The 22,075-nt window shown below is 45.8% G+C and overlaps 1 protein-coding gene across 4 annotated transcripts in view; it reads left to right on the top strand.

The window, feature by feature from the left end:
* The window catches only part of MSRA (methionine sulfoxide reductase A), a 286,803-nt gene that overhangs the window by 74,050 nt on the left and 190,678 nt on the right, over positions 1–22,075 (top strand). Inside the window, exon 2 of one of the 4 annotated variants that reach the window (XM_032471091.1) lies at positions 885–1,012. The exons of the other annotated variants lie outside the window; for them this stretch is intronic. Within the exon in view, the coding sequence (XP_032326982.1) occupies positions 910–1,012 (103 nt within the window). The 5' untranslated portion in view covers positions 885–909. The remainder of the gene's footprint in view (positions 1–884; positions 1,013–22,075) is intronic. 4 annotated transcript variants of the gene reach the window in all.

Here is a 22,075-nt window from a genome sequence, read left to right as displayed (position 1 = left end):
AGCAGTGAGTCGCAGATTGGGGCGTCCCTAAAAACATGTGTTGTGTGCAGCCTGGGGTGCTGCATCCAGGGAGAGGGCAGGCCACCCTCCCTCGGCTCTGGGGAGGATTAGATTGAATGCTGGTCGGCACCTGTTAACAGTCACTCCTTTCTGCCACCACAGCTGCCTTTGAGTCCCCACCCTGTACTGAGAGAGGGGAGGAACGAAGGCATAGTGGGTCCCAGAGGGCAAGCTCAGGGCAGGTTCTCTGGCAGCACGTGGCTGCCCTTCAGGAGATATAGCAACAACCTCTTCAGTGCTCACACCTTGGGGGAGCCCCGGCCATCACGTTCTTGGGGTGTACCAGGTATTTCTGGAACCCAGCGGGTGAAGGTGAGGGGCCCGGATCTTGCAGGAGACCTCAGTCTGTAACAGCAGTTTTGTTGTTGGACAGACAAGCAGGACTTGAAAGCTGAGACCATAACATTCATGATCATTTCTTGTAAGTTGGGGATTTTTTTTTTTTTAAATTTTTTGGTGAGGAGAGCGGTTTAAAAAAAACAAAACAAAACACAGAGGTTTTTGCCACCTTCATCTGTCAGTTTTACTCAGCCCATTGATAAGTGCTATGTTTTTCTACCCAGTGTAGTTAAACCGCTCTAGGAGGCTTTCCCACTCCTGGATTATGATTACTCTGCTGGGCTGGGGAAAGAACACCTAATGGTACAGGATGCTGTAATAGTTGTAATGAAAAGGTTCCCTTTGATACTGGGGGAATGCTGCGAGCCAGCTGAAATGCAGGAAAGCTCTCTGAGTGAGTGAGTCATTTGCAAAGAGGGAAGGAGGGAGCCCTGCGTGCTGTTTAAGGTAGCCTTGGTCTTTCCGGCTTCTCACGCTCTTTTCAGATCCCCGCAAGTGGATGACACAGAGATGCTGTTAATTGCGTCTGTGAAGGAAGTGAAACAGCGCGACCAGCTCAGAGCGAAGACCAAAGCAACTTCAGAGAGGAAATCAGTCTGTCGTATTTGTACAAGTATGTGCACTTAAATGATAATTACCGTAGTCATTGTTTACTATTGCGCCACTATATTAATTATCTATTCAATGATAATTAAATACAGAATTCTAAGCATCATCCCCAAATTACCTTTTATCAATCGAAACAAACCAATTAAAAATTTCAAAATGCAGCCATGTAATCAACAGCTTAATACATGTTAATTATGACCAAAATTTCAATTAATGTGTTAATATATGACCTCAAATCTCCAGAAACAAACAACCAAAAAAAAAGCAACCTCACATAGCAATTATGGCCTCATTTTACTGACAGATATCTGTGAGTTTGTTTTTGTGTCTGGCTTGGTAATTTGACTTCCATCAAAAAAGCCGGCCTGTTCTTGCCTCTGTTCTGAAGCCATTGCATGAAAAGCTCACAAGGTTTGAAAACAACTCCTTTGGCTTCAGCTCCTGCATCCTGTCTTCCCTGCACAGCACTGCCCGGCGTGTGTCTCTTAGAGCATCCTGTCGGCTGCCCTGTGAACCCGTGGAGTGGGTAGCGCAGGCTGTGATCTCTTCGTTTTGTAGGGCGGGACGGGGGGACAAGACATGGCGGAAATTCACCACACAACCTTCGTGAGGGTTAGAGGAGGGAGTGCCTGTTCCTGGGGGTGTCAGGACGGGCCTCACAGAAGGGGCTTAGTGGAGGGAAGGGATTTAGACCAATGGAAGAGGTTGGGGGTGGAGAGCATTCTAGCGGAAGGAGGGGCTGGGTCAGGACCACGTTTGGCTGGATCTTATAGTCATTGGAGAAAAGCCGTGATGGGTAAGTTCAACAGGGCAGATGAATACATCGATCGTATTTCTCATTCTGCGTGTGCCCCTCGATGGGAAGGCCGTGCTGCAACCCTGAAGTCGGGTGAGGTCGTTTAAAAGTTTACCTGTCCTTTTTTATCTGACTTCAGGTATGTCACACGACAGCACAGCATCCGAGTCCCATCACTTGACCCTTACTGCCTTGGCTTCTAATGACCAATTTATTGTGAGCCCGTATTTTATTCAAAAGAGAACTGGGGGTACTTCTAAAGTAGTTCTTTATTTTATTCTAAGTACATGCTTCCACTCTGAAACGTGGCTCACTTAGACGCACTGGCAATTTTATTATGTGCAGTTAAGTTGTGAGCCTATTTTTGTGTGTATTGAAGTGGAAAGTCTCTTTGGAAATTCAGCAAATTGGACTTCAGCTTGAAGGGGAGAGATGGATAGAACTCTCTGTGTAAATAAATGTATGTATGTGTGTGTATAAAATGTCCTATGTATATATATATATACACACACACAGACATACACATGCATAAAGATGCACATGCATACATATGTGTATATAAATAAATGAAGTAAAACTGGACTGAGTCATAAAAGTGTAAATAGATCAAATATAAAATCCATTAGAGAAGGAGTTTGTTTTTATGACTCAGAAGGGAGGTGTGATAAAGAAGTATTTTTAAGACCAAAACTAGTGTGTGTCAATTTCTTTTTGCCCAATTCCACATCTTCTTGACAGGAAGGTGAGTCACTGGATTTGAATCATAAGGCTGTAAAGAATCCTGGGGGGAATTTATTTCAGGCTCGATGTTTAGAAATGTGGGCTAAATCAGTGACTAGGTATTTGAGTGGATTGGGGAAATCATCAAAACGAGTATTTCTCTCCAGTTTTTCAGATTCTATGGATCTCCTGCCGAGTACAGAAGTATCTTTAGAAAAATTAGTAAAGAGGTAATGCTGTCTGTACATTCTAAAGGAGGTTGTTAAAAATGAGTGGAGACGTATGATCACTCATGTTCACAGCAGCATTATTCACCACAGCCAAAAGGTGGAAAGGCCCAGGTGTCCATTGACAGATGAATGGATAAACGAAATGTGATCTGTACATACAATGGGATATTATTCAGCCTTAAAAAGGAATGACATTTTGATGTATGCTAAAACATGGACAGACCTCGAGGATGTTATGCAAAGTGAAATAAGCCAGTCACAAAAGGATAAATACTGAATGATTCTACTTTTTTATGAGGTACCTAGAGGAGGCAGATTCATAGAGACAGAGGGTAGAATGGTGGTTGCCAGGTGCTGGGAGGAGGGAGGAATGGGGAGTGATTGTTCACTGGGTACAGAGTTTCAGTTTGTAAAGATGAGAAAGTCCTGGAGATGGATGCTGGTGGTGGTTGCACAACTCTGTGAATGCACTTCACGCCACTGCACCGCACAATTAAAAATGGTTGCGATGGCGCATCTTATGGTGTGTGTGTTTTACCACAATTTTAAAAATGAGTGGAACACTTTATTCAGGACCAGGGAAAGCAGAAACCTGAGAAGTTGGGTGGCCAGGCTGTTGTCTGAAATGGAAACACCAGTTGAGCCATGAGGTGAGGAAAGAGGACAACAGGTCTTCCTTCCAGTGAAATCGTCCTTTTCACCACGTCTTCTGCATTCACTTTCTTCTTAACAACTTTTATCCTGCCCTTCCCCTCTTCATTTACCCAATCAGTTCTTACCCCTGGGAGACGCTCACACCAGTGTCTTGCTTCTTTTTCTGCCTTCTAGGCATAAGAGCAACAGTTGGAGTAGACATGCAGTTATGACTTTTTTTTTTTAGTTGAAAGTTAAGGTTTTGATGTTGGTCACTTCCCAAAGTGACAACAGCCCACAGCTCCTGGGAGGCTATTGCCCACTGTCAGAGAAACACTGTTAAGTGCGCTGGCTGCTTTTCTGTCATGAAGAATGTGCTGTTGTGCTGCTAAATATGCTTCTGGAAGAAGCAAGTGAAACAGATTGTGGAAAAACTTGAGAAAGGACATGAACTTGGGTTTTGAATCTTGTCTTCTCCATTTCAGTCTAAAATTCATTTTATTTAGGGTCAAGGGTTTAGCATGCTTCTTGTTGATATTACTAATTAAAAATAATGTCACAGCAATGGTGTTTTCGACCATTTTCATGTGGGTAATCAGTGCTTGTAGTCAAAGCTGACATCAAAACTACTGCACTTTTGGGCTAAGACATCTGTACTTTCAGAGATAGCCGTGGAGGAGAGGAAGTAATAGTCTGGGATCCTCCGTATATTTTAGGTTTTATTTGTTGAAAGTGGACCGAAGGGGGGTTAATCTTGAGAGAAATGAGAAGTGGTCAAAACCTAGTCACTAATTAAGTCTGCCTGGGAGGGGACACTGCTTTCCAACCTTGCAGGGAAATAGCTGTCTTACCAAGGTCACAGGCGATGTGCCCACCCAGTTAAAAGCACTAGTTACCAAGACGCTACCAAAATCTGCTTCAGGCAGATGGAAACCTCAAGGCCATACTTGTGTTTTATAGGAACAATACATTTCCATTTTAAATAGAACAATTTCACTTATTTCTCATGAGAGAATGTTAAAGCATGGGTCAGACTTATTAATTGTTGGAAGGTCATCTTAAGAAAATTACTTCTGTATTGAAAAAGATTTTAATTTTTCTTCCTTGGAAATAGAGATTTATTGTTTCGGTGGAAATGAGAACCATCATTTTGAAAGCTCTGTAATGTTGTCTCACAAAAGCTTAACATTACTATTTAAATATCACAGGTACTGTAAAATGTAATGTGGAAGCTAATTTTCATAGATTTTGATTCTTATATGTCTATATGAATTGACATTATCTTAAATTCACATTTTGAGCAAACAAGCTAATTTTATGATGAGCGGAATCATTAAAAATATCTTTTTATTCTAAGCTTGCTAAAGAGTCCTAAAGGATTATACCCACACTGGATGTAGTTTGGAGACAAAAAGATTTCTGTTGGTAGGGATATTGGTGACAAAGGTCTGAAACTATTATGTGTCTATTTAGGAGAGAGCAAATGAAGAAATGTAATGATGTGTTGGAAATTAGAATTTTTGCTGCAGATGAGCAGGGACACAAATATGGAAAAGGGAGAATGAAAGGAAGTGTCTCATGGTATTGGATTTGAGTCGAAGATATCAGAATGAACTCACGTTATGCACACACGCGTGCGCACGCACAAACACACACACACACACACCGCGTGGATGTAACTGAGAGAGCCTAGAAGCCATGTCATGCTAGTAGTAATAAGCATCTCTGATGTCCAGATCTTGGTGTCTAAATTCCATGTTCCACTAAAAGAAGCCACTGGAGATACTGCAAGCCTGAGGTATTTGTGTCCGAAGCAAGGCAGTGCTGGAAGACTGGAGAGGTCACGTCGAGGGACTAGCTGAAAGGGACTGTCAGTAGCCAAACTCAGGAGCACCCAGTATCAAAAAGAATTTTGATGATCATAGATTTTTTTTTTTAAAAAACATGAGCTAGCAGTGATAGAAGGAATTATAGAATTTAAAAAAATCATCATTTTGTTAACACCAGCGTCATCACTGACTCAGGATGGATGCTAAAACGGTGGGGAGAAAAGTGGTTGTTGTTGAAGAATAGAATGTTCTCATGTTCTCAGCTGACTTCAGGAGACAATGTGCCTTTGAAGTGGAGAGATGGATTGTCAGGACCTTAACCAAATGGGCAAGCTTGGCATCACTAATAGCGGGAGCCCTGATGGGATGGAGCAGAGGGTACACAACTTCTGCAGGGTCGGCCTGGACCCCTTTAATGCCATGAAGGACAGAGGGGAGTGCAGGAGCTGTGTTAGGTTAGGGAGACTGAGGAGAAATGACAGCCAATGCAATGAATGAAATTGGTTAGATTCTGGATCAAAATAAGCCAAGTAGCTATGAAGGACATTTTGGAGACATTTGGGGAAATTTGAGTATGAACTTTATGTTGGGTGATGATACTGAGTTAATTAATGTTCACTTTTTGAAAGGTGTGGTTAGATGGGAGAAGGTCCTTGTTCTTGAAGGATGCCCGTTGAAGTACGTAGGATGAAATTGGGGGGAGGGTACAGCTCAGTGGTTCAGTGCATGCTTAGCATGCACAGGGTCCTGGGTTCAACCCCCAGCACCTCCATTAAAAAATAAATAAATAAACCTAATTACCCCCCCCCCCAAAAAAAAAAAGTTAGGGTGAAATTTCATGATGTGTTAAGCCCAGTTTTGGATATTTTAACAAAAGGGAAGCATGTGTATATATTCATATTGGAGAGAGACAGAGAGAGAGAGACAAAGATACAGGATGGGGTCAAGGGAGGCTGGGGATGGAGAGAGGGTTTGCTAAGATGTTAAAGTGATGAATCTGGGTGAGGAGTATATGAGTATTTAGTGTACTATTGTTCTTTTTTTTTCTTTCTCTGAGGGGGAGGTAATTAGGTTTCTTCATTGATTTCCGCTTGGAGGAGGTTCTGGGGATTGAACCTGGGACCTCCTGGGTGCTGAGCATGCGCTCTACCACTTGAGCTGTACCCTTCCCCCAGTGTTCTTTTGTTTAAACGTTTCTGTAGGTTTGGCATTTTTCAGAATAAAAAATAAATTAATTAGAAATAAGTGGAAAGGATACCCCATGAGTTACATGTATTTCTGCATATAGGAGCATGAGGATAAGGTGGTAGGGGAGTCTCTGAGACGTAATTTCCTATAAGACAAGTATATTCTTTCTCCACTACCCCCAGCATGGAAACTGTGAATGCTGTTGCCTTTCTGTGGAACAGTGGTAACGGGGTGGGATTTTCCAGTACTGCAGTTAGTTGTACTCAGCTTTCCTTGAGGTCTCTATCAACCAACCTAGTTCCTTATGAATTAGAAGATTCTTTATATATTGGTTCAAAATGGATTTTTACATTTTCCCCGATGAATTGTGGTAAGTAAAGTAACAAAGGAATTGGTCATAGGGCAGTCTTCCATTTATTGAGTGACTACTGTGTGCTTGAGAATGCCCTATGTTTTTTACTTAAATTGTCTCCGTTCTTCATGATCTCCATATTATCATGAGGAAACAGGCTCAGGGTGTTCAATGTGTTTCAGAAGGTCACATGGTGAATAAGTTGTGGAGTTGAGGTTTAAACTCAACTCTGTCTTGACTGAGTTTTTACCTATTCATCATACAACGTCATGTTGTCTATCCTTGAAAATAAATGACTTCAAATGATGTCCCAAGTGATGACATTCATTACTTGAGGAAATTCATGGTAGTAAAGATCAAGTTAATACTTCTCTGAATGTATGATATTTGAGGTTAAGTCAGCAGATGGTGGCAGTGGAACTGTACTGGGATTCCACTTCCGTTGCTAATAGTGTGACCCACAGGCCTTGGTTTTCTTGAATATCATCATCTTTGGTCTAGTTGGTATCTTGGTTGGTTCAAGGAATTAAGATAGCATGACACTTTTCAAAGAAATTTTAAAATGATTACTGTGGCAGAAATAAGGTTGGGGGCAGGGATGATCAGGAGGGCTTGGGAGTCTAGTGGTGGGGATGGCTGCAGAGAGGCAGGGGGTGTTATTAGGGATCTGTAAGCAATCCCATGCAGTTCCAACTGAGTTATAAGGGAAGTAAAAGTCCTTGCATGGTGTTTTTTTCTTTTTCACTTCAAAAATTTAATAGTAATTCTTTAATAACGTCAAATATTAGCACCGGTGTCAAATTTCCCTCATTTATACTTTGTTCACATCAGGATCTAAAGAAGGGTCTTACATTGTAATTGCTTGGTAAGTCTGTCTCTCCCTCTCCCTCCCTCCTTTTTAATAACAGCATTATTGAGATGTAATTCATATACCATACAGTTCCCCTATTTACAGTGCACAATGCGGTGGTTTTTAGTGTCGTCACACAGTTGTGCAACCAGCACCATAGTCAATTTTAGAACGTTTTCATCACCCCCAAAAGAAACCCTGTACCTGTTAACATCGCTCCTCATTTCCTCTCAAATCTCTCCCAGCCCGAAGCAAACTCCAGTCTACTTTCTGTTGCTGTCGATTTGTTTGCGGTGGACATTTTGTGTCAATGAAGTCATTGAATATGTGGTCTATTGGCTTCATTCACTTAGTATACATTTTCAGGGCTTGTCCATGTTGTAGCGAATATCAGTACTCCACCCCTTTTTTATTGCTGAATAATATTCCTTTGTATGGATATACTACGCTTTATTTATCTATCCATCCGTTGATGGATGTTTGGGTTGTTTCTACTTTTTCTCTATTAGGAGTCATGCTGTTGCAGTCATCTGTGTACAAGGTTTTGTGTCTTAAAGTGGTTTTAATTTCTCTTGGGTAAGTAGCCAGGAATGAAATTGCTGGGTCAGGTGGTAACTCTGTGTTTATTTAGCATTTTGAGAAATTGCCAGACCATTTCCCTGCACCACTTTACAATCCCACCAGCAGTGTGTTCCATCCGCAGAGGGGTCCAATTTGTCCAGATCTTCACCAACAACATTTTTTATTACTTTTTTTTTTTAAAGTAAAGCCATCTAGTGGGTGTGAAGTGGGTACCTCATTGTAGTTTTGATTTGCGTTTCCCTGATGGTCCCTTGGAGGGTTTAAGTGGTGGCGCGGCATTATCCGACACGGAAATTAGAATGCTCGTGCTTACTGCGTTGTAGAAGGTGGGTTAGAGGGGTGCATGACATAAGCAGGTGCCCAGTACGTTCAGGGAACAGCCAGGAGGCCAGCATGGCTGGAGCAGAGGGAGGGAGATGGAGTTAGTAGGAGGAGTTAGTAGGAGATGAGTTCAGAAAGGAGGTACGAGGCGTCGGGTGGGGGTGGGAGCCGGTCCTGAATTACGTGGGCTGTCGTAGGCCATTGCATGGACTTTGTCTTCTCCTCTGAGACAGGAACTTCCCGGACGGTTTAATCAGAAGAGTGACACGTTATGACTTAATGTCTTAAAAGCATCGCCCTGGCCCTTGTACTGAGAATTTCCTGAGACGGAGATGGCAGAGGTGGCATTGGGGTGACCAGCTGGGGGCTTAGGGCAGTCATCCTGGTGAGGGATGATGGTGGCTGGGGCTGCCTGGTGAGTGCTGGTTGGATCCTAGATTTATTGGCAGGATAGAGCCAGTGGGATTTTTTGACAGGTTGGTTGTGGGCTGAGTCCAAGGGAGAAGTCAAGGACGACCTTTGGTTGGTCCCCTGAGCCGAGGGAAGGAGAGTGGTGGTTTTCATGAATGAAGATGACTACGGGGGTGTAGGTTTGGGTGGAGGTCAGCTTTCGATGTCTGCCGGAGGTCTAGGTGAGGCCGCTGAGCCAGCTGTGAGGACTGAGTCAGCCCCGTGCAGGAATGAGGTGCTCAAGGGAGGGTTGGAGCTGGAGACGGAAACATCGGAGCCGCACGCCCCCGCCCCTGCAGGCTCCTGAAAGCAAAGTGGTGTCAAAAAGAAGCCAGGGCCAGCTCTTCAGTCCTTTCCCTCCTTCTGCATCACCAGGTCAGAGACAGCTTCAGGCTGGCCAGGGTCAGGCTGGATTCGGTGATCTCCATCCTTTCCAGGACCCAGATGCCAGAATTGGGGAAGGGACGCCGAACCCTCTGTCCCGGGCTGTGTGAGGACGGGCCCTGCCATTTTTCCCCTCCTAAAAAGCACACACAGAAGTGCTAGCCTCACTCAGTACAGACTAAAGGGAAAGAACCTCATTTTTTTCAGTTTACTGAAATTTGTCACAGGATGGCATCTTTATCAAAGCTTTCCAGGAAGTAGGTTTGTGTGTGTGTGGTGGGGAGAAGGGAGAGAGGTTGCCTCTTGTAAGGCAGATTTTGGTTGGCATTGTCTTTTGAAATCTTTCTTTCAGAAAGAAATCTTGTTAACATGCTGTTTAGATTTAAATGATGACTAGACCATATTTCACAAAGAGGTACACTAGTCGAAAACTGCCTCTAAATACTTTGATTATTATTATTCTTTTAAGAGATATATTCCTAATTTGGGGATATTAATTCTTAATGGCCATTTCTCTGTTAAATTTAGCAGGAAATGCTTATAAAGTTTCCCTTGGTTTTCCCCAGGAAAACACCTTTATAACTTGAAATCTTTTAAAACCTTTTAGAAACACTAGTCTCTCGAATGCTGAGCAGGGGGTTGAAATCAAATGCTTTTCTTTTTATTCTTTGCACTTTGTCAGTTGAAAATGTGTGAAGAAGTCTATTTGAAATTCCCTTTGGGCCACTTAATTCACCTTCATTATGGAAGAAGAGGGATAAAAATAATATCAAACAAACCCAGTAAGTGACTGAAAATATAGTTGGGGTGACTCAGTGGCTCATTCTTACAGTGGTTTTATTTTTCCATTTCGTGAATTCAGCCGGAGAAGGTCCTTTTTAGCTAAAACTCAAGACTCCCTTTTTCCTCAGCCTGGTTAGAGAGGATGGGCAAACAGATTTCAGGTTTTTAAAATGGGACTGCCAGAAGTCACTTGAATTCCAAATAAATAAATTTATAAATTCACTTATGTTCCCGAATAAATGGAAGCGATTACGACTACATTAGTGCAGCATTAATTAACATTGCTAATTCTTTGTATGCAATTATGTCAAATAATAACACTCATAAAATGTAAATATCCAGTGAGTGCGACAGGAGCCTCCCTTCTCTTTTTAACGCCACCGTATCACCGCATCCGACTCTGAACGCGAAATATCACCAAGCTCCCAGACACCTACTCTCTGAAACAGGCTGTATGAATTCTAATGAAAACACTAATTCTGTGGGATAAATTTTCTTTTCCACCCGGTTCAGTGAGGGGCTGCCCAGCCAGCCAATAATCCCATTCCTCAGAGCATCACTGAGAATATTTATATAATTAAATATCATCTGTTTCCCCATTTAATTCCTGGTGGCTCCTTCCCCCTCCGGCTGTTTGCGCTGTTTCCTCGGGCAGGAGCGGCCGCAGCCCTGACGGATCATCTTCATTAGCTACTTGGGGTGATGAGTCCCCGAGTGATGCTGAACGTGATGTACCGCACACAAAGCCGAACCTTCTGCGGAAGCTCTAAGTAGGGCAGGTTTTAGGCAGCTTTAAACTGGTTTGTTTGAAGAAGAGAAAAAAAAAAAAAAGTCATTCTTTTAAGGAAACAATTTTGGGACAGACTTTAGTCTCTGCGGGCGAGCTTCCTCTGACCTGATAGCAACTAACTGCTGATCCTGAAAATGCTTCTTGGTAAAGAAAAGGTGAATGAAGAGCGTGATGTCCTACTGAGAGGAGCACGGTGGGGGGGGGGGCCTGGGCTCTGACTCTGGGGGCGCAGCTGACACCAGGCACGGACTCCTGGGTCTTGGGAAGCGAGGGAGCTGGACTCTCTCTTTGCCTGTCTGGCAGGACCCAGGCTCCCAGAAAGTCACCCGATCTCCCTAAGCCTGAGGCTCTGCATCTGGAAAATAGGGACACACCACTCATGCCGAGTTACCCTCTTGCCACGGGAGGGTTGTGAGGATCAAATAGGAGAGCGTGCCGAGCGCACCTGCGCAGAGCCCGCCGGCCTCCAGACAGGGCAGTGGTCTGTCTGCCCTGGAACAGGGTCTGAATGCGTCCTAGAGCTCTGAGCCAAAGCTCTCAGTCATAATCTGTTTTTGGAAACGTGCCTGCAGAGCTGAAGCTTTGGGGTGCGGTGTGTGACCTTGAGTGCGTCCTGCTGTCATTACGGGTACTTTACACCCATGGGTGCCAGTGTTGCTTCTTCTTTAACGCGTAGGTATTTGCTTTCTGTGAGGGCCTGGGTTATGCTGGGAGGCGCCCTGCTGGGCTGAGGGTGTGCTGGCGGGAGGGCTGGCAGCTGCCGGAAGGAGAGGAGGATTATTGCAGGCTTGGTCCAGCTGTGGCCAGGGGGCATCTGGAGGGGAAACCTGGAGCCTAAAGAATGGAGAGCAAGACAAGACAGGCTGAGAGATCAGTTTCACTTTGTACCCCCCAGGCCTGGACCTGGCAGCATCCGTCTCCCTTGTGGGTTCAGAACACAAGGTGTGTTCTAGGGTGAGAGTAAGCTCTTCCCGACCCCGAGGCCCCCATCGCTCCAGGAAGAGCCGCTCTCTTGGCACCGCTGCCATCTCCCTGGCTGCAGGGCGCTCCTGTTATTTCCATGGTGAGGCCCGGCCCATCTTTCCCCAGAGAACTTGGAGAATGGAGGGAGATGGAAGGCAATGGCCTGGAGGTGGGGTGTGATGGGGGGTCTAGGGGGTACAGGGGCTTCTGAAGAACCGAAAAGAAGGAATGCAGAATTCGGTAGCCTCCGCGGTCAAGGCCACTTGTAAATGGCAGTAGCACAAGGGGCAGGAAGATCTCCAGAGAGCCTGACTGTGTGCGAGCACCTGTGTACACAGGTGCACCTGTAAAGGAAAGGCAGCAAGAATGGCTTATGGTTACCGGCTGATTTCTACGCTTCAGGCATCGTGTTAGGTGCTTTATATACACCATCTCGTTAACTCTCACAGCCCTCTGTAGGCAGGTACTGGCATCATTCCTGTTTGCAGGTGGGGGACCGGAGGCTCAGAGAGGTGTGGTGCATTGCCCAAGGTCACACAGGTAGGGAACCAGGATTCAAAGCAGGCACTGTGTCTGGAGCTCTCGCTCTCTTAACTGCGACCGAGGCGTGTGTGGTGGGAGTTCACGGAGCATCGCGACGCCTTGGAACCGGGAGACTGATGTGCAGGGAAGCTAGAGTGGATTTTTAGCTGTTAGCCCCTCCACTGGAATTGCAGTTTTCCCTTGAGTACAACATTACCCACTTTACAGGGCGGCTGGGAGAGGGAAGTGGGGCCAGATGTGGGAACCTGCAAAGGCTTGTCCCGCTTAAAATGCCGTGAGGCTGATGATCATGGAACCGTAGCTGGCTATTCTGCCCTTTATCCTGGGGGCGGGGCACCAGTGCCTCACGGAGCTGTGGAGACAGATTCCTGTTTCAGCACCACATGAGGAAATCAGGTAACTCCAGTACGTACCTGGAAGTTGGAGGACTAAGTGTGAAATCAGATCAGGCCTGGTAGAAACAGAATTCTGTTGCATCCTAGCGTTCTCTGAGATCAAGGGACCATCTGTTTAGTAAGAGCAAGACGCAGGATGGGTAACGTGGGAGCCAGAGACATCATCAAGGGGGAAGGTGGGCCTGGGTAAGAACCTCAGCGGGGGCCTTGACCTCCCGGGATGGACACCGGATGCCCGTGTGGCAGGAGATGGCCCATCGGGACCGGAGGCAGGAAGGAGGACCACTGTGACCAGCTTTCCAATAATATACCCACTTGCTCTGGCTTAAGCACTCTTTTCTGTTTTTAAAGTAGGTTTCCAGTTAAGAACTCAAGCTCACACAAGAGTAGAACCTTTGAACTGCATTCAGGCAAGAATTAGGCTGTGGATTTCAAACAGTTTCCTGGCAAACCCAGCCTGAAGACAGGCCAGGGGCCAAACTGGGTTGGAGGTTGGGGGCAGCAGCGAGTTCACACCTGGATTATTTGCCAGGAAATAAGGGGCAGTTTGTGGACAAGTGGCTTTGGTTTCCTGATGGCACCTCACAAAGCTCTTTCGGTTTGTGCAGGTGAGTCCACTTTCTAACCCCAGTCAGGACACGTGGTCTGCTAAGTGGGAGAGTCTAAGTGGGGGCGCTGTCGCTGGGACCTGAAGCTGTTTCCTCATCTGTAAATTGGAGGCATGAGGAGCCCCTCGTGGGACTGCAGGGAGGATTAAATAATTGCTAACATTTACTGAATGCTTACTATGTGCCAGACACCATTCTAAGTTTTTTTTTTCAAATGTATTAAATTATCTAACTCCCCAAACAACTCAGGGAATAGGTACCATCATCATCTCCGTTTTACAGATGAAGAGGCTCGGCTTGGTGACTTGCCTGAGATTCCAGGACTGGCCCGTGGGCTATTGGGATTTGAAGCTGTGCGGTGATTCTGGAGTTTGTACCCATAAAGCTCTGTGTGCGTTGCTAGGGCACAGGAAGGTGGTACAGGATAGACCCTCAGGAAACGAGCAATCCTGGTGAAATCGGAGGAAGCAGAGGTGATCCTGTCTGCACTCCCAAGAGCCAAGGCCAAGAACTGGGGTGTGTGGGGGGGGGGATTTGGGGGGGATGAAGAGTAGGCTGGTGGTGGCAGCCAAAGACTTTTCTAGACATTTTGGAGGGTCTGGCTACCTAAGCTGCAGGGGAGAATGAGCTCGAGATGTTATTAATTAATGAAGTTATCTGTCAAAGGTGAAAATGTGCAGGAGATGCATATTAGCATAGTGGTTGTGTGCATGCATGCAGTGGGGGGAGGGGGTGGAATGTGTTTGCGTGAACGTGGGTTTGGGTGTTGGGGAGTTACCTGACAAGTGACCTGGCCTCATTCTTCAACTTTGCATTCACTGTTCTGTGTTGTATCTTCTGGAATCTTTTGTTTCCCCTGGTTAGTCACTCATTTGATGACCCCTTTGGAGCCTCAGAGGTCTCAGTCGAGCCCTCACTACAGGATAGGTTCAGCCCATTTCCTGGAGTCTGTGAGCAGCCCCCGACCTGCATCCCAGACACTTGCAGAGCCCAGGGACCTACTCCCAGATTGAGCCCTGGATGTACATTAGGGCCACCTGGGACTGGTGTCCATGTTGCTCCCAGTCTCTCTGCCCCCTTATGAAATCAAGTCCTCTGCAAGAAGGACCTGGATCCAACCAGTGTGCTCCTAGGGTTGCGAAGCCCTGGCTGCATACACCTAACCTATGCAGACGGGACAGGGTAACACAGAGATGTTAGTCTGCAGAAGAGCGGGTTATCCTGCTTTTTCCATTCTTCCCCTTCTCTTTCTCTCCCCTCCATCCTCTTCCAGCATTGCCTTTGCCCTTAAGCCCCCCTCTCCCACACAAAGAATTAAAATGTTTTGTCTGGAAATAAGCAGACGTGACAAACACTGGCCGGGGCAGCTGTTCAGCGTGTTTGGATGCCAGCAACTCGAGCTTTAACACGGAGATCGGGGTCCATGGCACCCGGTATTGCTGCATCCGTGTCCATTGTGCTGAACATCACGTGGAAATCAATCAACTAACAATCTAGGGAATGAAATATTCAACATACAATGTTATTAACATATAAAAGACTTACAGGCAAATCACTTTTAAGTATGACAAGGCTTCAAAAATGTGTTTCATTTGAGTATAGTGAGGAAGATTTTGGGGGAGTTGTTTATCAGCAGTGCCATGAAGAAGGCTTATTTCTTCCCCTTAAATCTGGATGAATATGCATGTGTGCGCGGCACGATAGTAACAATCCCGAAGCCAGGAGATTAGCGGAGCTGGTGCTCTCGCATGCAAATTCCGAGCACGCGGGGCGGGGAGGCGCGTGCGGCACCTTTCACTTGTCTGCTCCCCAGCCTTCGTCTTCTGTCCTGGGTGTGTGTCGTAGAGCCTTTGCAAAGTCAAAAGCCTACATAGTTGGGACCCTGTGTGGATGCTGGTCTGCCTTCTCTTATTGTGAGATATACGAACAGAAGAGTCCATGACATTTAATGAATAATTACGGATACCCCAACCCCGAAGGAAAAGAATATTGCCAGTGCCCTGGAAGAGTTCCCTCTGTCTCCCGATGTTGTTTAAGAAAATAGGCATATAGAACAGGCACGTGAGTGGCCAGGAATGGAAAAGCGCTGTTTGGACTTGGTAACGCTGCTTCTTGACAGCAAGAGAGTTTCTTTCTTTTCTTTTTCCGTTTTTTCCTCTTTCGGTTTTATTAGGTAGAATTATTACAGTTTGACTGCACATAAATTTCTTTTCGGATCTGTAGGAGGCAGTAGGGAGTCTGGAACCCACCTGTGGGTTTGAATCTCATCTTTGTGACCTTGGGCAAGACCCTTATGCCCTTTGTGCCTTAGTTTTCCTTATCTGTAAAATGGGGATAATAAAAGCACCTACTTCACAGAGTTGTTGTGAGGATCAAGGGTGTTAATACATGTAAAATGCTCAACACAGTGTCAGGGACGTATGTATCGCTACTGCTGTTATTACTTTAATTATTATTAATACTCTTGGTTCTGAATATTAGTGTAATTTTATGTGTGGAATTCTCAGTCTGGCAAATAAATCAACATACATGGATTTCTCTGTTACTCTGGTCCAACCACGTCATGATATCCCCCAAAGCCAGCTCAGATGTCACTAGGAAGGTCTCAGGCATCTCTGTCCACTCCCAAGTGGAACATTGCAGCTTGGCAGAAAAATCACTTTTAAGAGAATTCTAGAGGGTGAATGTGATTGTTGGGAAGTACCGAGGAGAAAACTAGCATTGCTTGAATATTTAAACAGTGCCATTTAAACCTAGAGAAAAAAAAAAACCCTGTAGGATAAGGTGCTTTTAGCTCATTTTACAATTAGGAAAGTGACACGCAGAGAAGTGAAGCAACTTGGCTGGTGTCACATAGCTGGGAAGTGGTTCAGCCGGGATTCAGACACGCGTCTATTTTCAAAGACTTGAGGGGCCTCAAGCTCACTCACTCCACCCTCCTCCCCATGCGGGAATACTCTTCCACACACCTGCCAAGTGATAACCCAAGCTTTGGTTGAATGAATCATACATTTACAGGAGCGTGACATCTTGACTGTGCTAAGTGTGTATCAGTTTCTAGTCACAGAATTCATTGTTTCCAATCACAGGAAATGCTAATGGACTTCAAGGCATGTATAGATAGATATTCACGATCAAAAGATGTGCAAATTATTTGTTATTAATCACTGTGTGGTATGGGCTGCATTGGAGGTGGAACTGAATAAACGGAATGCTGTAAGTACTTTTGCATTTGTATCATTTTGCTCACAGCCTTCTCTCGTGGCGGCGGAAGCGGGCTCTCTTATGCAGACACTCAAATTGTGACATCAGCCCTAACAACCTGCTAGGGCTTCAAAGTGATGTAGCAAAGACAGGGGTGGAATCCTGAGTCTGTGTGGCTATGGCTGGCGACTAATGTATTCCTTCAATTCTTTATTCGTCTAACTGTATACAACAGGAAAACCAGGAAAAGCCTTACCATATTCATCAACCTGCGTTACTACGTAAATCACAGCTCTTTGCCCCAACCGAGGGAAGTCAGCAGAAAGATGGGTTTAGCTGTGTGTGTACCTTCTGAGTTTTGGCCATTTCTGTTTCCTGTATTGGTGCCACTTAAGTTTATGAGTGTTCGCTTACTTCAGAACTACCCTATACAAAAGGAGCTCAAAATAGATTGTCAACCTAAATGTAAAACATAAAATCATCAAATTTCTCAATGAAAACATTGGAGAAAATCTTACACAAATAATTCTTATGCAAATAATTCTTGAATAGGACACAAATAATTCTTAGATAGGACACAAAACCCACAAACCTTAAAAAAAAAAGGCTAAATTAGACTTCATAAAAATAAAAGAAGTGTTCTTCAAAAGGAATTAAGAAAATGAGAAGACAGATCTTGTGTGTACTTTTTCCTAATCATTTCAATTTGATTGATGCTGTTATAAATGATACCTTAAAAATTTTTTTTCATTTCCAACTGCTCATTTTTAGTACATAAAAACTAAGTTGGTTTTTATATATTGACCTTGTATCCTGAGGCGTGTTAAATGCATTTATTAGTTCTAGTAACTTTTTTGCCCATTCCTTCGTGTTTTCCGTGTGGCCCAAACTGCCTTTTGTGAATAACGATAGTTTGATTTCTTCCTTGGCAGGCTAAATGCATTCTATTTCCTTTTCTTACCTTATCGCACTGACTAGCACCTCCAGCATGATGCTGAATAGGCAGGTAGCGCAGAGTGGATAGCCTCGCCTGGTTCTTGGTCTCAGGGGAGGACTATTCACCATCAAGAATGATGCTGGCTGTTGGCTGGCTAGCATCCGGCTAGGTTTTCTGCCAGCTGCTTTTACTTTAGGCATCTCGATGGAGAGGTTGCAGCCTCCCAGCTGACTTTTCCCTGCCATCTTTAACATTGTGCTGAAGGGTAGCGAAAGGGAAAGGCTGAACCATTTGTAATCCAGTTAGAAGAAACTGCTGTTTGGGAGTCAGTTTTGATTTGTTTTAGAAATATTTCATCTTTCTCCCCTTTGGGCCAGTACAGGTATGTCCTCCCCAGCATGTCCCGTTCTTTTCTCCGTCTCCTCCCTAGCCCTGAAGAAATGTACTAGAGCTGTCATTTTAAGGGCCTTATTCCAACTTAAACCTTAGTTTTTGAAAATAGAACTTTAAGAAAATGAATAGTTCTCTACCTTTCCTTGTATCTGTTACAAGGATTCTTACCCACGTTCACCCTCTAGTTTCTTGTGAGAGAAAACAAGGGCCTTTTATCTTTGTTGATAAGACGTCATGTAACTGCTATTAATGAGCAAAACTGTAAGAAGAAATGTATTTTTTAATTTGTCCGCGGCTGTTCTTCCGCGGGTGACTAAATTGCTGCACGTTTGACAGCGCAGGCAGCAACAGCGAACTCCCGATACGGAATCACCCAGTTAATTAAGTAAAGATTATATTACTGGAAAAACTAAATCCTCAGCTCAACCATGTGAAAACACTTTGGAAATCATCTTAAAAATGTCTTTGCAATTTCTTTAGCTGGTAGCAGAATCTGTGCAAAGTATCAATCATTGTAATAGCATTGTAGTTCTGTTAACAACTGCTTGAAATCAGGGAGTATTTTATCTATTGTTTAGGTTTGCCAAAGCATTTCTTTTATAATGTTGCGAGGTGTTTGTGTGAGTCTTACTCAAAGAGACAACACAGTGTCTGAAGTCTAAAGCAAGCGATGGAATCTGGAATTTTAAGTCTCGGGTTGGGTCTATATAGGTAATGTCCATCTATGATGATAACGATCATAGTAGCAGCAGAGTCAGTCAGTCAGCCAATCGATCAATCAATCCATCAATCAAAGAAACTCCCTCCCAGATTTCCACCTGAACTAGGGAGCACCCTCCAAGGCGGGTGGGGTCACAGGCATGGAGGTATGGCAGAGCTATAGGCATGTTTCATCCATGCTAGTGTCTGAAAACGGGGGGTGGTGGGCAGGGACAAAGGCAGTGGGATCTGGGGAGGAGGGGTGGCTGGTGTGGCAGTCACCCTGCATGGGAGAGGATGCCGGGCTACTGACGGGGCTCACAGTTTTCAGAATAGCAAAGGAATGACATTTTAGGGGCACTCAGAAAATGCTGGTTGAGCTCAGAGGGACAGAACAGGCAGGAAGTGGAGCTCGTTGGAAGGACATGGCTGCTGGCTGCGTTTCTAAGGTGGACTCTGAAGCCCGAGCGGAAGAATCCAATTGTGGTCATTTGGCGGGGATGAGCTGTGTAGGGAAAGAGGGAGGAGGCAAGGATGACACAAAGCTCGTAGCTAGGACCACTCGTTGGATGATAAGAGTATTAACTGAGAGGCAGGGGTTGGGGAATGTGCCAATTAAGGAACCAGTTGACCGAGAGCATAGAGGCAGGACGAAAACTCAGCTAAGGAGGCAAAAGAAATAGCCCAACTTGGCTTTGGGAATGGATGTGAGTTTGAACTTCATGGAGAGAAGCTAGGGCCAGGGTGTTACTTGACAGGAAGCTCTGGTTCACCAGAGCAGGGAACCAGGGAGCCTTGGAGGCGTGGAGTTGTGTTCTCGGAGGCAGAGGAACGAAGCAGCAGGAGACTGCGGACATGTGCATTCCCCTTCTCCTTCAGTGGAACCTCCTGCTCGTTAATCAGGCCGTATGTATCAAGCACCCGTCTCAGATGCCAGGCACAGATGCTGTGTAACAAAGATGAATAAGAGCCTGGAGATTTTGCATGAGGAGGGGACAGACTGCCCAGCTAATTACAAATAGAACACCAAGTGGAGATGACCACATCCAACATAGGCAGAGAAGGAGCTGATATTTGAGTTGGGTCTCTAAGGAGTTTAGAAGGCGAAGGGGAAGGAGGAAGAGGAAGGAAGAATATTCTAGGCAGAAATAACGCCTGTAGGAAGGCTTATGCAAATAGATGAACGTGGCGGGAGGGTTACTTTTTTCTCACAGCAAACTCTGTCCTTGTGAGCCCCTTTTCTGTTCATCGTCCTCCCTGATACGACAGTTCTATTTAAAACCTTAGTACCTTTGGTTCATGTGTGTGGTTTTTAGCTTTTCAGAGAGAAGGCAGTTAAATGCCAGAGCACCTCTGAGCCGAAGGTCCTCTGTGTTTGACTGTCTGCAGAACAAAGACATGCGCCTTTGTTCTCTGCCTTGTGAGAGATTAAAGATGGTGCCAGCAATGTCACACCCAGCTCCTTTGAAATCAAGAAGTCCCCCTGGTGAGACTCTGAGGGTGGAGCCTAGACGAGGTGAAATGGCCTCCATCATGGTGTAACTTGGTCCTACAAAGAGAGGGGTCATTGTCCGTAGTCGGTGTCACCTTGTTTCCACGCAGGGCCACGTTGTCTCTCTCCAGCCCTGAACTTGAAAGCGTGAGCCCCCTCTGGCTAGTTCCAGGCCTTGCCCACAAATGGAGGCTGCAACTGCTCTCCAGGCGTCTCCCTGACACCCCACCCTGAGCCTCCCCGGGCCCTGGGCCCAGGAATCTTCCCGCTTGTCTCTTTTCTGGGCTTGCAGCCAGGTTCAGCTTTCAAGATGTTGTCTTCCAAATCCTGCCTTGATTCACTCAATCTGCAGCCCCTTTCTTTGTCACTGTTTTCTTGACACTCTCTTAGTTTTTCCTGCAGTCATCTGTGTTCCTGTCTGTCCCATCTTAGACGTTTGCATTTGCAAATGACTGCATTTCCATTTAACTCACGGGAGGCGGCTTGTCGTCTGCTGCAGAAGGAAGCACACCTGGACGGCGCAGAAGACTGAGGGCTGGGCGAGTCTTCCCCGGGGCCGTGGGTTGGGGCACCTGGGCTCAGCATGCAAACCTGAGAGGACAGGTCTGGGCAGATTTCCTAAACAGGCACTGAGATGGAAGACTGCCAGCCACAGGGTCATCTCCGAAGGGTTCTGGGAAAGGGAGTTAGGAGCAGCTGTAGCCCTCTGCATGTTACTTAAAGGGCTTTGGGTGCTTGTTAATGGGTATGCCGGTGAGGGTGCGGACAGGTGGAAGTAGGGAGCTTGTGCCCATCCCTGCAGGAAGGGGGAGGGTGTGAGGGAACCTCGATGGAAGAGCTTATAGTGGCAGCTAGAAAAGAGAAAGGGGCCAAGTAGTCCCAAGTCGTGCATCGGGCATACGGAAGGGATGGCTGGAGTGGACTCAGGATGCAGGAAACCCGGACTGACCAGTAGCCACCAATGTGTTTGGGCTTCATGAAGCTGTCCTTTCCCACCGCTCTTCCTTCTTGGGTCTTACGACCTTATCCTGGTTCTCCTCCCACCCCCACTGATCGCTTCCTCTCCAGACACCTTAACAGACACCTCCCCCTCCTGCTTCCTCTCTTGAACTCAGACCCGTGGCCGAAATCCTGTGTTCTTCTCTCTTTCAGCTCCCCTCTCCCCACCCTTCCCCGCCCCCCGCCACGGTCCTTGATTCAGTATTACCTCTGTGGCGACAGTCTCCCCGCTCTGTGTCTGCATTCTTGCACCTGCTCCCAATTTTCCTCGCTTTTTGGACATTTCCACTGGCTGCCCTCCCCTGTCACCTCAGACTCAGTGTGTTGTCCTCAGACCTCTAATTGGATGAGTCCAGTTAAGTGACCTGTAAGATCTCTTCCAGTTCTGAATTTCTGGGGCTTATGTCACAAACCAACCTCACCATCTTCACATCTTTAAACAGGATTTTCTTCTGTTTCCTAGTTTCTGTCAGTAGAGTTTGCACCCCAAGACTGGCCAACTTCAGCCATCCCTGAAGTTTCCTGTCCCTCCACTGCCCTGTTGGCCTTGCATCTGGCTCTTCCCTTGGTCCACACAGTCACCACCAGTTCTGAGGTTTTTTCCTAATGTCTGATCTCCCCTGACTCAACTAGGCTCCTGTGGTCCATCCTGTCAGCCTCGGCGCCCTCCAGGACTGCTTTCACATCCTCGTGACGGGGTCTTCTCTCCTCTTTAGCTCTTTGTCCCACAGCTTTTCTGCACTCACCTGCCTGGACTCCAGCCAGCGTGCCATCAACACTCTGCAAACAAGCCCTTCTCCTCTACACTCCAGAGATGCCATGATGATCACACCTCACTTCCACCGGGAAACATTCTCAGCCTGTGTTAATCATTCCATCTTTCTCCTTTGTTCTTCTAGAACTGATGATTTCTCCTACACAGTGTA

The sequence above is a fragment of the Camelus ferus genome, chromosome 31, assembly GCF_009834535.1.
Source record: "Camelus ferus isolate YT-003-E chromosome 31, BCGSAC_Cfer_1.0, whole genome shotgun sequence".
NCBI lineage: Eukaryota > Metazoa > Chordata > Mammalia > Artiodactyla > Camelidae > Camelus > Camelus ferus.
This window is presented reverse-complemented; position numbering and strand designations above follow the sequence as displayed.